Genomic DNA, 11995 nt, shown 5'->3' on the forward strand with positions numbered 1-11995 from the left:
GCCATTAAAAATAAACACTGTGAGCAAAGCAGAGATGATGCTTTCTCAATAAAAGAAATACAGTAATCAATATTTCTAAATGGTACAAATCTATCACTAAAAATGAGTCTTTAGGAAATTATGTGAGCATTTTGGTAAGCTACCTTTTCTAATGGAAATTATGCTCAAGTGTACTGGTGAAAATGAGCACAGAAACATACAGTAAGCCTATAGAACCCTTATATAAATGCACACATTCATTCAACATATTCAAAAATAAAATATCATCATGTTTAGGCTCGAAATACAAACACATATTGGATACAACTATCAAATCGATTAAATAAGAATAACCTGGAAACATAAATAGAGTTTTTCACAATTAACTCTTTTTGATTAATTGTTTGAACTGAGATACTTGCAGCAGCATGTTTGGTATATCAAAGCTGAATACCTCCCCCTGCTGAGTAAACAAAGGTACTACCAGCACTACAGCAGTCGATGCAGTGTAGAGGTACAGTGTCTAATGGCAGTGATCAACTACAAATACAGATCCATCATTAACATAAATGAATACAAATGATAAAACAGCTACAAATACAGTAGGTTAGTCCAGTGTACAGAAGTCAGTACAAAAATAGCAAGTATTTTCACAGCTGGATGGTCGCCATCAATCTCTATATGCTATATCCTGCAGTCCAAGTAAATATTGGGACATGAGGAAAGAGAGTCAGGAATAGTCAGAAATATGCAAATCCAAATCAAGATCAATGTGGTTTGGCGAAAAAATTCTCAGCACAACCTCCACTTGACTTGTAGAGCATCCAGAATAGGAAAGTGGGCACTCATTGCGAACCACTCAACACGTTAAAGGAGTAGTTTAACATTTAAAAAAATACATTTATTTGCTTTCCTAAAGAGAGTTGAATCTGAAAAATTAAATAGCTCTCATGCATGTGCAGTAAATCTGAAGCTACGGCCAGTTAGCTTAGCACAAAGACTGGAAACAGTTAGTCTCTGTCCAACAAAAATCTATCCACTTGCTCATCAGTCAACACATTACTATTTCTTTGACTTTCTGGAGACCAGCAGCATAGACTGGGAGGGAGTCAAAGTCATTGACCAAGAGCCAGTGGGGAGTTGGAGAGCCACATTTGACATCTAAGGCCATCCTTGAAACAACAACGTGGTTTATGATCTCCACCCTTATACAACCACTTGCTATCACGAGAGCGAAACAACTAAACCATCTCCATGACAACTGAGCAAACTCTATCTGCTGAGGAAGCTTTGGAAACCTCAAGTAAGTCACTCTTGTGTTGTGAGTTTTTTTGCCAAACAGCTGTTTCTAAAGTTAGGAATGAACCATAGAAAAACTGACATTTTCAGATGTTATTGCAGTACATATTGGGCTTATATGTTTTCACATCATTTACAGTGAAAGCAAATCCGAATCACTGGGGCATACCATGTTGTACCGTAAGTTCCTAAAGTATGTAGAAACTCATAAATGCTGAAGTAACTCTACAGCCTTGTCTGATTTTTAAAGTTTTGAAATGAAAAATTCAAGGAAAAAAAACACTCAGAAATTCTCTTCCGAACGGCTCAATATTTTTGGTGTGCTGCGGTAGTACTGTACAATGAATACCACAAATTCCAACAAAATGTTTACTGTCAAGCAACATACACTACTGCCAAAGCATTCATGAAAAAATAGAACAAATAGGTTCAAAAGGAGTCCAACTACAGCAGTTATTTATGGCAGCCATCACCAGCGATGTGGGCATTGAGATATCACAAGGCAGCGTGTCATTCAGCTACCAGGGTACCAGAAACCCAGGAAAGAGCTCCGAGTCCAGCATTGGCTCTCAGTATCACAGTGCAGAGGAGTGTGTGTGTGTTTTTCCAGCATTCCAGGAGCTATAATATTTTCATGTTGTGGTTGTCAGACCGTGGCGGGGCCCTCTGCCATGCTTTTCGTTCCAGGTATTCAGAACTCTAGTCTCAGATTGTGAGAAAAGGGCCTTTAGGTGACATTTAATTTCAATATCAATCAAAATGAAAAACTAATTCTTAGATAGGGGTAACACTGAGGTCTTCAGACAGAGAAAAGCCAGAGTCCCGGTCGCGTGTGGGTTTCTCAGCTTTGGTGTGTCTCCTGATGTCCTCGTGTCCGTAGCTGGCGTGCCGCTTCAGCAGCAGCTTGGGCATACAGGATGAGGAGGTATGGAGGCCTAATGCCAGGCCCAGACTAGTCCCTGAGGAGACACTGGCGGCAGAGCTGGTGTTTGTGATGGCTTCTGGGGCTTTTGGCATAACCAGGGGCAGGCTCTCTGCCTCGTGGCTTTGCTCGTCATAGGCATAGTTGACGTTGCCACAGGGGAAACTCTGGAGCTTTGCCAGGTCTATTCCAACTTTTGTGGTGCCGCCTGTTGGGGTCTTATGGGAAGACGTGCTTGGGCCAGCCTGGGTTTGGCAGGAAGGGGATGGAGTTGAGGAAGTGCAGAAGCTGGAGGGGCTGAGGTGGGTGCTGTTGGCGTTGTCACATCCGGCCTCGTTGCTCTCTGAGGTTGGGCTGCAGGTCTGAGGAGCCTGTGTGTTGGAGGTGGAAGAAGTGGAGCCTGACAGTGGCATGGACTGAGTGTGAGCAAGAGTTTTCTTCCCTCTGAAGTTTTCCAAGACCCATGAGCCATATGTGGGGTTCCACAGGTTCTTTGTCTTGTTCTTCAGCCTCTGGCTCCCAGATGAGGAGCTGTTTCTGGAGCAAGGTCGGTGATGAGGAGGCTCAGGGTGGAGCCAATGGCCTCCTGCGCACACACCTGCTGCTGACAAACCAGGGGCAGGAACCGGCTCAGCCCAGGACGGCTCCAGAGCTTCGCGGCATGACGTCACTTCGTGGTGGACAGGTTGGGTTCTCTGGAGGAGGAGACGGGGTTTGGTAGGCTGTGGGGGAAAAGGGGTCGGACCAAGGCCTAGAGAGGAGAGACCCAGCTGGGTGGAGGAATCCTGGGAAACAGGATGGGACACAAGGAGTGGAGTGAGGCTGCTGGAGGTGTGGTCAGAGGGACGGAGTACGGTGACACCATCGTCCTCTGTGGTGAGGCCATATTCAACGGGTAGGGGTGTGTTGATCACATCTGGGTCCTGAAGAAGAGTAGTGAAGTGGAAATGAAATTTAAAAAAAACAGGAGAAAGCAAAAAATGACATTTGCATGTATGTAGCATTAATGGCAATTTAATATATCTAAATACTGGTGAGATATACCTGAGAGCAGTAGTTAATTCTTTCCAGGATAGTAGCGAAATTGGGCCGGTGCTCAGGACAGTGCTGCCAACACTGGGTCATGATTCGATAGCTACATAGGAACAGACACAAATTCCAGATATACTGTTTAGGCTGTATGTTAAAATCATCCTGTAAATGTAATAGCCTTAAAAAATTATCATAATAATCACTGATGTCCTCACTGGTTATGTACCACGTTTAAGAGAGAAAACACATAGAAATGTTTCAATTTGTTTTTTTTATCAACTCCACATTAAGGATAATTTTAAAAGATTTCTGATGAGAAATAAGTCTTATATGTAAAATCAGATGTTGCACAAGCCAATCCCTTCAGTGGAGACAGGATCCCCCACTTAAGCATAGTGTTGCACGAAGAAAAACAACCTGTGATTAAAATCATCACACCATTCTGTCTTGGTAGGAAATTAGTGAAACATTTCCACTACCAAGAAATATTAATCAAAGCAACTCAGCCCATTTGTGCCCTGCTGAAACTTTCCATCCAGGCTCATCTCTGTTGATGTGTTTCCACTTGGTACTCACACAGGCCCTGGACAGCTCTTGGGAGGATCCATCCTGCCTCCGCTGGTGACAAACTCCAGCACCTCTTGGTTAGTTTTACAGGGATACGGCATGTAACCCAGAGAGATGATCTCCCACAGCAGCACTCCAAATGACCTGTAGGGGGAGAAGCAGATCAACAACTGAACCTTGCATGTTCTCATCTTCTTCGGGCTGAGGATAACAGAATCAATACTTAAACTCATATTTCATTAAATAGAACTTCAGCCAGCTGGAGATGCATGCATTGGCTAAAAGCAGCCTTTGCTGTGGCATTTTAATCAAGTACAGTAGGTCCAGAAATCTGAAATCACTGCTATGAAATTGCTATTTACAACATTTATAGAAAGCAAGGAATACTTTAAATAATATTTGACAAGCTTATATACATTTTTTACTTTGCTATCAATGCTACACATTCTTGCTAAATCTGACATTTGTATCATCTCCCAGATGGTGTACTGTGACGTTACAACATATTTTGCATTTCCCACATTTGTTCACTGGGGATGATTCCTGGTATCTGGATGGAAAGCCACATGAGCCAGCACTCATGCGTTTCTTTTTCTCCTTTTGTTCTGGGACACTATCCTACTGGAAATGACCCCACTTCTTATTCTCTTTCAGCAGTAGAGTTTTGATTTTGGTGTTTCTGTCTTCCAGTTTTCAAAAATTAAATTTTGTCGTAGTTTGGCTGCTGCTAAATATTTTTTGTCATCTGAGAAGTTCTGGACAATGTTCCTCTGCCTTTATGATCACCATTTGCCAATTGTGTTTTTTAGCTAACAGGAATAGGGCGTTCTTTGTTCATTTGGCTGTCCCTTGAATACAGATGCTGTTCTGTTTTGTAAGGATGTTGACTTGATGTACTGCTTTTTAGATTCTGACTTCAGTGTTGGTCTGTGTGGTTTTGTTTTGGAATAAAACGACTGTTTAAATTAAAATTCCCCCAGCTAGCATTGTACTGATTGCATGGATGATTTTAAATCAGCTGCAGCTAGCTGCAGGAATACTTGTCAGCACTCACAGAGAAGAATTTGGACACTCTTTGACATTGCTAGAAATGCAATTTCAATGTAAATCTGTTTTCAATCTTCAAGTACAACATCTGGTATTAGTTATTTATTAACCAGAAATGTCTACTAGTGAGTTTGAATAATGTACTGTCTGTTATTAGCATGAACCTTTTATCAAATACTGTACACATTTGTGTCAGTTTGAAGTAATTTCAGATGAAAACAGCTCCTCTTTGTGAATTTATAGTTTTGGAGGCTGACAGTTTAAATTATGTGTTTAGGATTCTTACCATGTATCTGTCTTGCAGGTGAAGATTCCCTCCATGAAGGCCTCTGGAGGCATCCATTTGACTGGTAGCATGGCCCGACCACCTTTCCTGTAATAACTGGCTCTGGGATGAGAAAAAAAACAACACGGATACAGAAATGTCCATTTATCATCAGTTTAGACATGAGGAGGGGAAGGTAATATACCACCAGGCCACAAACTCTCAGTAAATTTAGAATCTGGAACAGTACACTCGCTCTTCATATGTTTCCCCATTTACCACATCAACCCAATGCTGCCTGGACTCATGCTCCCATCATCCTGAATCATCCTTTGTGCTTTGTGTTAAGTAGACTGCAGGCATGTGACGATGCAGGTGCAGCATACAGACCTGTATATGTCTCGTGCCATGCCAAAGTCCCCAATTTTGGCCACTCTGTCTGGTCCAGGGCAGGTAAGCAGACAGTTTCTAGCAGCGATGTCTCTGAAAGACACAGGATCTGTTACAAAACGTAGCTTCATGATGACACCTAAATCTCTGACCTACCAAACAGTGAGTCCAAATAATATGGTACTCATTCAGGTGTTTTTGGGCGTTCTTACAGCCCAAAACATCCTCTCTGCCACACAGTATGTGATGAACTATTTTTTTCATGTAGCCCTGATACCAGATTACATTTAGTTTGTATTTAATTTGGGCTATTTGCAGTGATAACTGGGTGTGGATCTGAACCTGTGTATGAAGTGGTTCTCCTCCAGGTAGCGACAGCCAAAGGCGATGTCTCTGGCCATGCGCAGCAGCTCCCGCATGGTGAGACAAGAGGTCTGGCCCTGGATACAACACAGCTCAATTTAGTGTACCACACACACACACACACACACACACACACACACACACACACACAAACGTGTAGTACAGACTTACAGCTCGTGGTCTGTTCTGTCTCAGGAAGCTCTTCATGTCTCCTCCGGTCATCAGCTCCAGCAGGATGAAACGAGGCAGGATGTTCAGACTGACACCAATGCAGCGCACAATGTTCTCATGGCTAAACTTGCTGCGTGGACAAACAGTGAACAATGTAGATGAGAGAGAGAAGATGGTTTGCTTTGCTTATTTCTTCTGTTTTAAAAACAGTAACATCAAATGTAGTTAATGTAGGCTACATGTTTTTTTTTTTAATATTTTAAGCAGTACAACAATGCACAAATAAATCAAGAATTAAATGAACACTTCAGGAATCACTGGATTAAGAAATACTACAAATACTGTCAAATGTGTCCTGGACCTCCTTGAAATGTATGGAATTTTATTAATAATAAAACAGGAACTACAACCAGTCCAAGCTTTAACCAGTCTGCAAGTGAAGATTTGAAAGTGCACATTGACAGAACTGTCGGCACAGATCAAGTTTTGGTGCACAGTTTTAAATATTCTCTCCAGCTGCTTTAGCAGGATTTAAGCATTGTGATAATTACTATGTGAAATGGGATTTATCATTTATACATTCTTTTTGCTGACAGGCTTCATCAGCATCTTGGCTGTCAGAGCCTTTGGACCAATGAAAAGGCTGGTGATGCTTCACTCCCTGGTCAAATCTATCAGGTTTTACTCTGCTTTTACTTGAAGTTTCATGCGAGGAATAAACATTACTGAAATAACAGCACACACATTTGAATATAGTAAAAAAAAAAAAAAAGGAGGCTCTACTACTCTGAGATTCCTTAAATCTACAGACATGACTCACTCTCAAAATTAGTTAACAAATCCGTTATTGAGTCAACCCAAATCCAGAGCGGTCTTAATATTTTTGAACTTCTGAATACATGTGATCTGAGTAATTACATTTTAGTGTGCAATTTCATCTTTATCATTTAGAGCTGTTATTTATGATTGGACAATACATAGAATGGAGGACAGAGGCTAAAACTATACTAGAGAAATTAAATAGTCTTTTATCTGGATCAAGTCCTATTTTTCTTGTCCAATGAATCAAAAATGCCTAACAGATGTCAAGGAAGAAGATTACTCACTGATACTTGCTAATTAACATCACATGGGTCATAAACTAGAATCAAATTAACTGGATTATTTCCTGAATTCAATACAAATCCCTGTAGACATGATTATCTTTTTGTCCCATATAATTCGCTGAAACAACCACTACTGGTATGAGAAGCAGATATGTGTGCTACATTATAGATGCAATTCCCAGTGAGCAAAGTTTCCCATCTGGCTCCAGCTGTTACGTCCTTCAACTGAAGAATGTGTTTAGGTATAAAACAAAGGCAGGCGAGGACCACTAATGTGAGCACACTGCTGCTTCACACGTCAGGTGTGCAGGAAGGAGGATGCATTGGGTGAATCAATGTGTGAAGTGAATTATGTGGCAGCCAGCAGGGTGTGCGTGATGTACACAGTAAGAGTAGAGTTGCAGCATGGTGCACCTCATAATCAGCGCCTCCATCAGGAAATCCATTTCATCCTGTTCAGAGCAGATTTCTGGAAGAGTCTGTGGAGCACAACGAATCAGAGAAGAAGGTTTGAGGTGAGTGCGTGCCGTTGTCAAAAGGGAAGGTATCATTAGACTCAACCAGACTATTGACAAGCATGGAAACCCATGTGAGAGAGTTCACTTGGCTTTTTCTTTTTTTACTTTTTGCAGTTTTTAAGCCATGTGAATGGAGAGCAATGACTCAAACTTGCACTCTTCTTTTTTTTGTCATCAATCATTTTGTGGATTCATGACGATTTTACAGTGTGATACAGATTTTTTACACAATAACCCCCCTTATTACATTTACATATTATGCACTAAGTAAAGCAAATAACCTTTCTCTAAATAAATACATCACAAGAACCTGTCGTTTCAAATCATGTATGCTTTTAGATGTGACCTTTAGACCCAACAGGGAGAAGCACCCCTGTGGGATGTTGATGAGTGGATTATATGTAATCAACACCTGGTGCTGTGTTTTACAGAGTGTGAGCTGACCTTTATGGCCACCTGCATAGGACTGTTATCACTGGTCATCCCCAGAACTTGACCTTCATAGACTTCGCCAAATGCGCCATGGCCGAGAGCCCTGAGAAAACAAAGTGAAAAATGACAAATATTCTACTGAAAATAACATCAGAACCTCAAACTAACATTTTGTCATCGTGTCCAGTGTGCTGTACCTGAGAAGTGTTATGTTTTTGCGCGGTACTTCCTTCAGTTCACTGAGTGAGGCGGCCTTCCCTGCAAAGCAGTAGTTGGGGTTGTAGTCTGTCATGATGGTGGAGGAGCGGATCTTGCTTAGCTTGTACTCAGGACTCTGCAGACGCCCTCTCACTGCGTGCAGGTCGTTCTTCCTGCGGTACCACACTACAGGCAAAGACAGGACAGAGACGAGCATGTCTTACTTCGCTGTCTAAGTCTAGTTTTTCAAAATCATAACCCTGACTGGACCCCACACTTGCATGTAAGTTGTAGAGGCAACTTCCTGACTGATCTGCTAACTGTAGGAGCGGTAACACAAGGAGGGGTCAAACTGCATCTCACTTGTCGATGCTTTTCAATGTAAAAACAACATTCCTAGGGCCAGTGGGAAAACAGCTGTAACACAGTTGGTTCTTAAAAGAGTACCACCGATTTAGCACTGCACTCCTACTAACACTGTCGGATTCAAAATGGTCAGGTTTAAAAAATGATAAAAACTGATGTAGCAGAAGCAGAGAAGTCATCTTTTTTGCCCTTCTTGTCAAAACCTGATGCCTACATTACCCACGATGCAACGTGACTTCCAACAGTCTGGACAGAGATTCAGGAGCGTTATGCTAGCTCTGATGTGGAAAATAGGTGGAGTTGCCCTTTAAGAAGACAAATCCTTCCACACACAAACACAGTGTTTTACAGGATGCAGGTAGGATGTCCTCTCCTTGGTTACTGCTCCTAGACTGTCTGTGCCAGTGAGTTTGGACTCACCCGCCATGGAGGCAGCCCACGTCCCCGATGCAGGTTGGTAGTCTGCCAGGGAGGGGGGCGTTGCGTGCAGGTAAGAGGTGCCGTCGAGCCATCGCCCGGTGCAGATGCTAGGGATTCAGGGGGGGTTGGGATGAGGGATGGGTTGAGGAGGAGAAGGAGGAGGAGGGGGAGGGGGGGGAGGAGGAGGAGGAGGAGGAGGAGGAGATGGGGCGCCCAGGGAACAGACTACCTCCCTGCATGGGGGAGAGCTCAGGTGAAGAGACACCGTTAAGCTGAAGGTTGTGTGTAAGTGTGTTTTTTGCAACGGAAAGCAACATGTAATTGCACAAATGTCATGTTTTTGTTTTACTACTTGATTTATTCAGTTCACACAATTACACACAATGCAGTTAGTGAAGACGTCACAATAAATAACTCATCCATTTTTCATAAGAAATTGATTTGCCTGATTATGCATAGAAGTCTGGTTAGTTTGCACTTTGCCTGGTAATTATAGGAGTTCGATGTCTTGCAGTTACACTCCACAGCTGATTTATTTATGGCCAGTTATAATTAGCAAAACATCTAATCTGTAATTAATATCTGTCTGATTACACAGAATGCATCTAGTTTTAGCTCTACCTAACCAAACCCAAACTTTCTGCAACACAGTTTCACTTACTGAGACCATTTATCTGACCTTAACTTCACCTTAGTGCATTTCCCATTTCCTACTTTTCAAATACATGACTACTGCATCAACATTGTTGCCCGTTTCCCCAAATTGCTCATCTCCTGAAAGGGCAACAGTTATTCTATTTTGATCGTCTCCATCAACAACCAATTTATATATTTTCACCGCATTCAGTACTCTGGTATTCTACTTTGCTAACACAACCAGTTGTTTTCTTCAAGTGCACGTGTTCACATTTACATTAGCATCCACATCCAATGCCAATACATATCATGTGATGGTCTGCTGGTAGAACGTATTACTATCAAGTGAGGATCTATGTGATCTATTCAAAAATGTTGTCGTTCTCTATCTAGGGGCTGAAATGTAATTTCACATTACAAATGTGCTGCTGATGGTATTGCTGTTTTTCACAACCAGTAATGTTGCATATGCAATATTTATCCTGGTGGTGGTTTTTAAAAAAAAGGCTAATCCCCATAAGTGTATGACTGTGCTCAGAACATCTGCATATTAAATCATGAAATATCTTGTATGCAAAGTGTAGAAAACTAAAAAAGGGATCATCCATTAGGCAGCATGAACATGAAGCTGGTATATTAAAATTATACAGTATATTCAGTTTTCCTTTCCTGTGTACATGAGAAAATTATCACCAGAAGCCCCAAACTTGTCAAGATACTTTGTTTTAGGGTTGGCTGGAAAACAGACATTAATTCATCAGATTTACTTTTAGAGGTTTATTATATGTGTTAGTTTAGTCAAAACTCCAAACTTCTTTTCCAAGGTCTAGTTTTTCTTGATAGACAGCGTACAAGCCCAGAGAGCTCAAAATGTGATTGATATTTTACAGGAAGTCAGTGCTGTGCAGATTTCTTCAAAGGCCCTTACACAAAGTTTAGATTCACCAAAACTGACTGTGGGAAAGAAGGAGCGAGTCCTCCACCGCTGAGCTTTGCTTAATATTCAGCCCTTTCAGTGAGGTTATGGAGAGGACGAGGGAGAGACAATCTGCTATATTCAAACGCCTCAAATGGCACTTGGTTGGAGGTCTAGTGGGTTGACCAAAAAGTCAGGATTCCCTTCCTAATTATCTGCAGCAGATGTTTGTCAAAAAGGCGACAAAGGTGCAAAAAAGTGTTATCCGCTGTAAAATCCCTCACTGTCCTACATTACCGCAGAATTACTTCATATGTTGTTGTTACTACTGCATACATACTTTAACTATATAAAGTGTCTGTGGTTAATAAAACAAGATTTAGTATATAAGTCAACATTTAACAGTATACATTGGATAGCAGCTTTTGAGACCAAGTTAAATACTAATGCAACATTAGTATCAATAGGTGATATCATAATCATAATTCCTATTACATATTAGATTGTGGTTGTCTCTTTATCCCTCTGTTGTCTTTCTTTCTCTTTCCCGGAGTTTTATTGCCACTGAGTGGTAAAAGTCAAACTACAAAAACTGGTTAATTGTTAATTCCCTAATTATTCCTATTTTAAGCAGTTTATTTGTGCAATAATCATCAGTAAAGCATTTTACAGCATGTCTGACTGTCAGATTGTTTCGAACAAATCTAGTCATCTCTCCGCTGCCCACCCTCTCCTAAATACTCTATATCACAGTACTTTGTGTGAATAGCATTGTATCGCACTGTATCACAGCTGAAGTCTTTCTGCTATATCTTGATACTCTTATGATAGAGTCAATGCCCGTGGGTTGAGATAAACTTGTGATTGCTACTGGGTGCTTCCCAAAGCGACTGAAAGGCTAATCTTTAATCACAGTTCTCCATTTCCCATATTGTTCCAATCTTCATGTCTATGCAATCCCGATTGTTTCAGGGTACCACCTGACATTTACTGATTTTTGTCCTTTTAATAGCCAATGATGTACTTTTATATTAAAGTCATATAGCGAGATGCTTACAGTACATCTCTACCGGTTCTTGCTTCCATGAGAGTAGTCGTTTTTAAGTTCACTCTTCGTATTTACATACAGCCAGCAAAAGGAGAGCGTCACCTGAAATAAGTGCTTGTGATAAAAGTGTCCATGTGTGCTCACTTCGTATTATGTCAGCAATTCAGAACCATATCCTTCCCACAGCTCCTTTAATCATCCGGCTCACAGCCAGAAGAGGGCATTTCAACCAACATCTATCAAAGGGGTTCCTGTTCCTGTTGTCAGTAACATGTGGAAGCATCTGTATGTGCAGCTGTGCTCACAGCCGGTGGAAGGTG

The 11995-nt window shown here is 41.4% G+C and overlaps 1 protein-coding gene across 2 annotated transcripts in view; it reads right to left on the bottom strand.

Annotated features, from left to right (window-relative positions):
• Positions 1-1605: 1605 nt before the first annotated feature.
• Positions 1606-11995, bottom strand: part of ltk (leukocyte receptor tyrosine kinase) — a 48014-nt gene continuing 37624 nt past the window's right edge. For both annotated transcript variants that reach the window (XM_070842189.1, XM_070842187.1), the window contains exons 20-29: positions 8289-8475; positions 8104-8194; positions 7556-7620; positions 6036-6165; positions 5844-5941; positions 5502-5594; positions 5133-5234; positions 3809-3943; positions 3245-3335; positions 1606-3123 (exon numbers count right to left, since the gene is read on the bottom strand). In XM_070842189.1, coding sequence (XP_070698290.1) covers positions 2053-3123; positions 3245-3335; positions 3809-3943; positions 5133-5234; positions 5502-5594; positions 5844-5941; positions 6036-6165; positions 7556-7620; positions 8104-8194; positions 8289-8475 — 2063 coding nt within the window. In that variant the 3' untranslated portion in view covers positions 1606-2052. The remainder of the gene's footprint in view (positions 3124-3244; positions 3336-3808; positions 3944-5132; positions 5235-5501; positions 5595-5843; positions 5942-6035; positions 6166-7555; positions 7621-8103; positions 8195-8288; positions 8476-11995) is intronic.

This window comes from Pempheris klunzingeri, chromosome 13 (genome assembly GCF_042242105.1).
Source record: "Pempheris klunzingeri isolate RE-2024b chromosome 13, fPemKlu1.hap1, whole genome shotgun sequence".
NCBI classification, from domain to species: Eukaryota; Metazoa; Chordata; class Actinopteri; order Acropomatiformes; family Pempheridae; genus Pempheris; species Pempheris klunzingeri.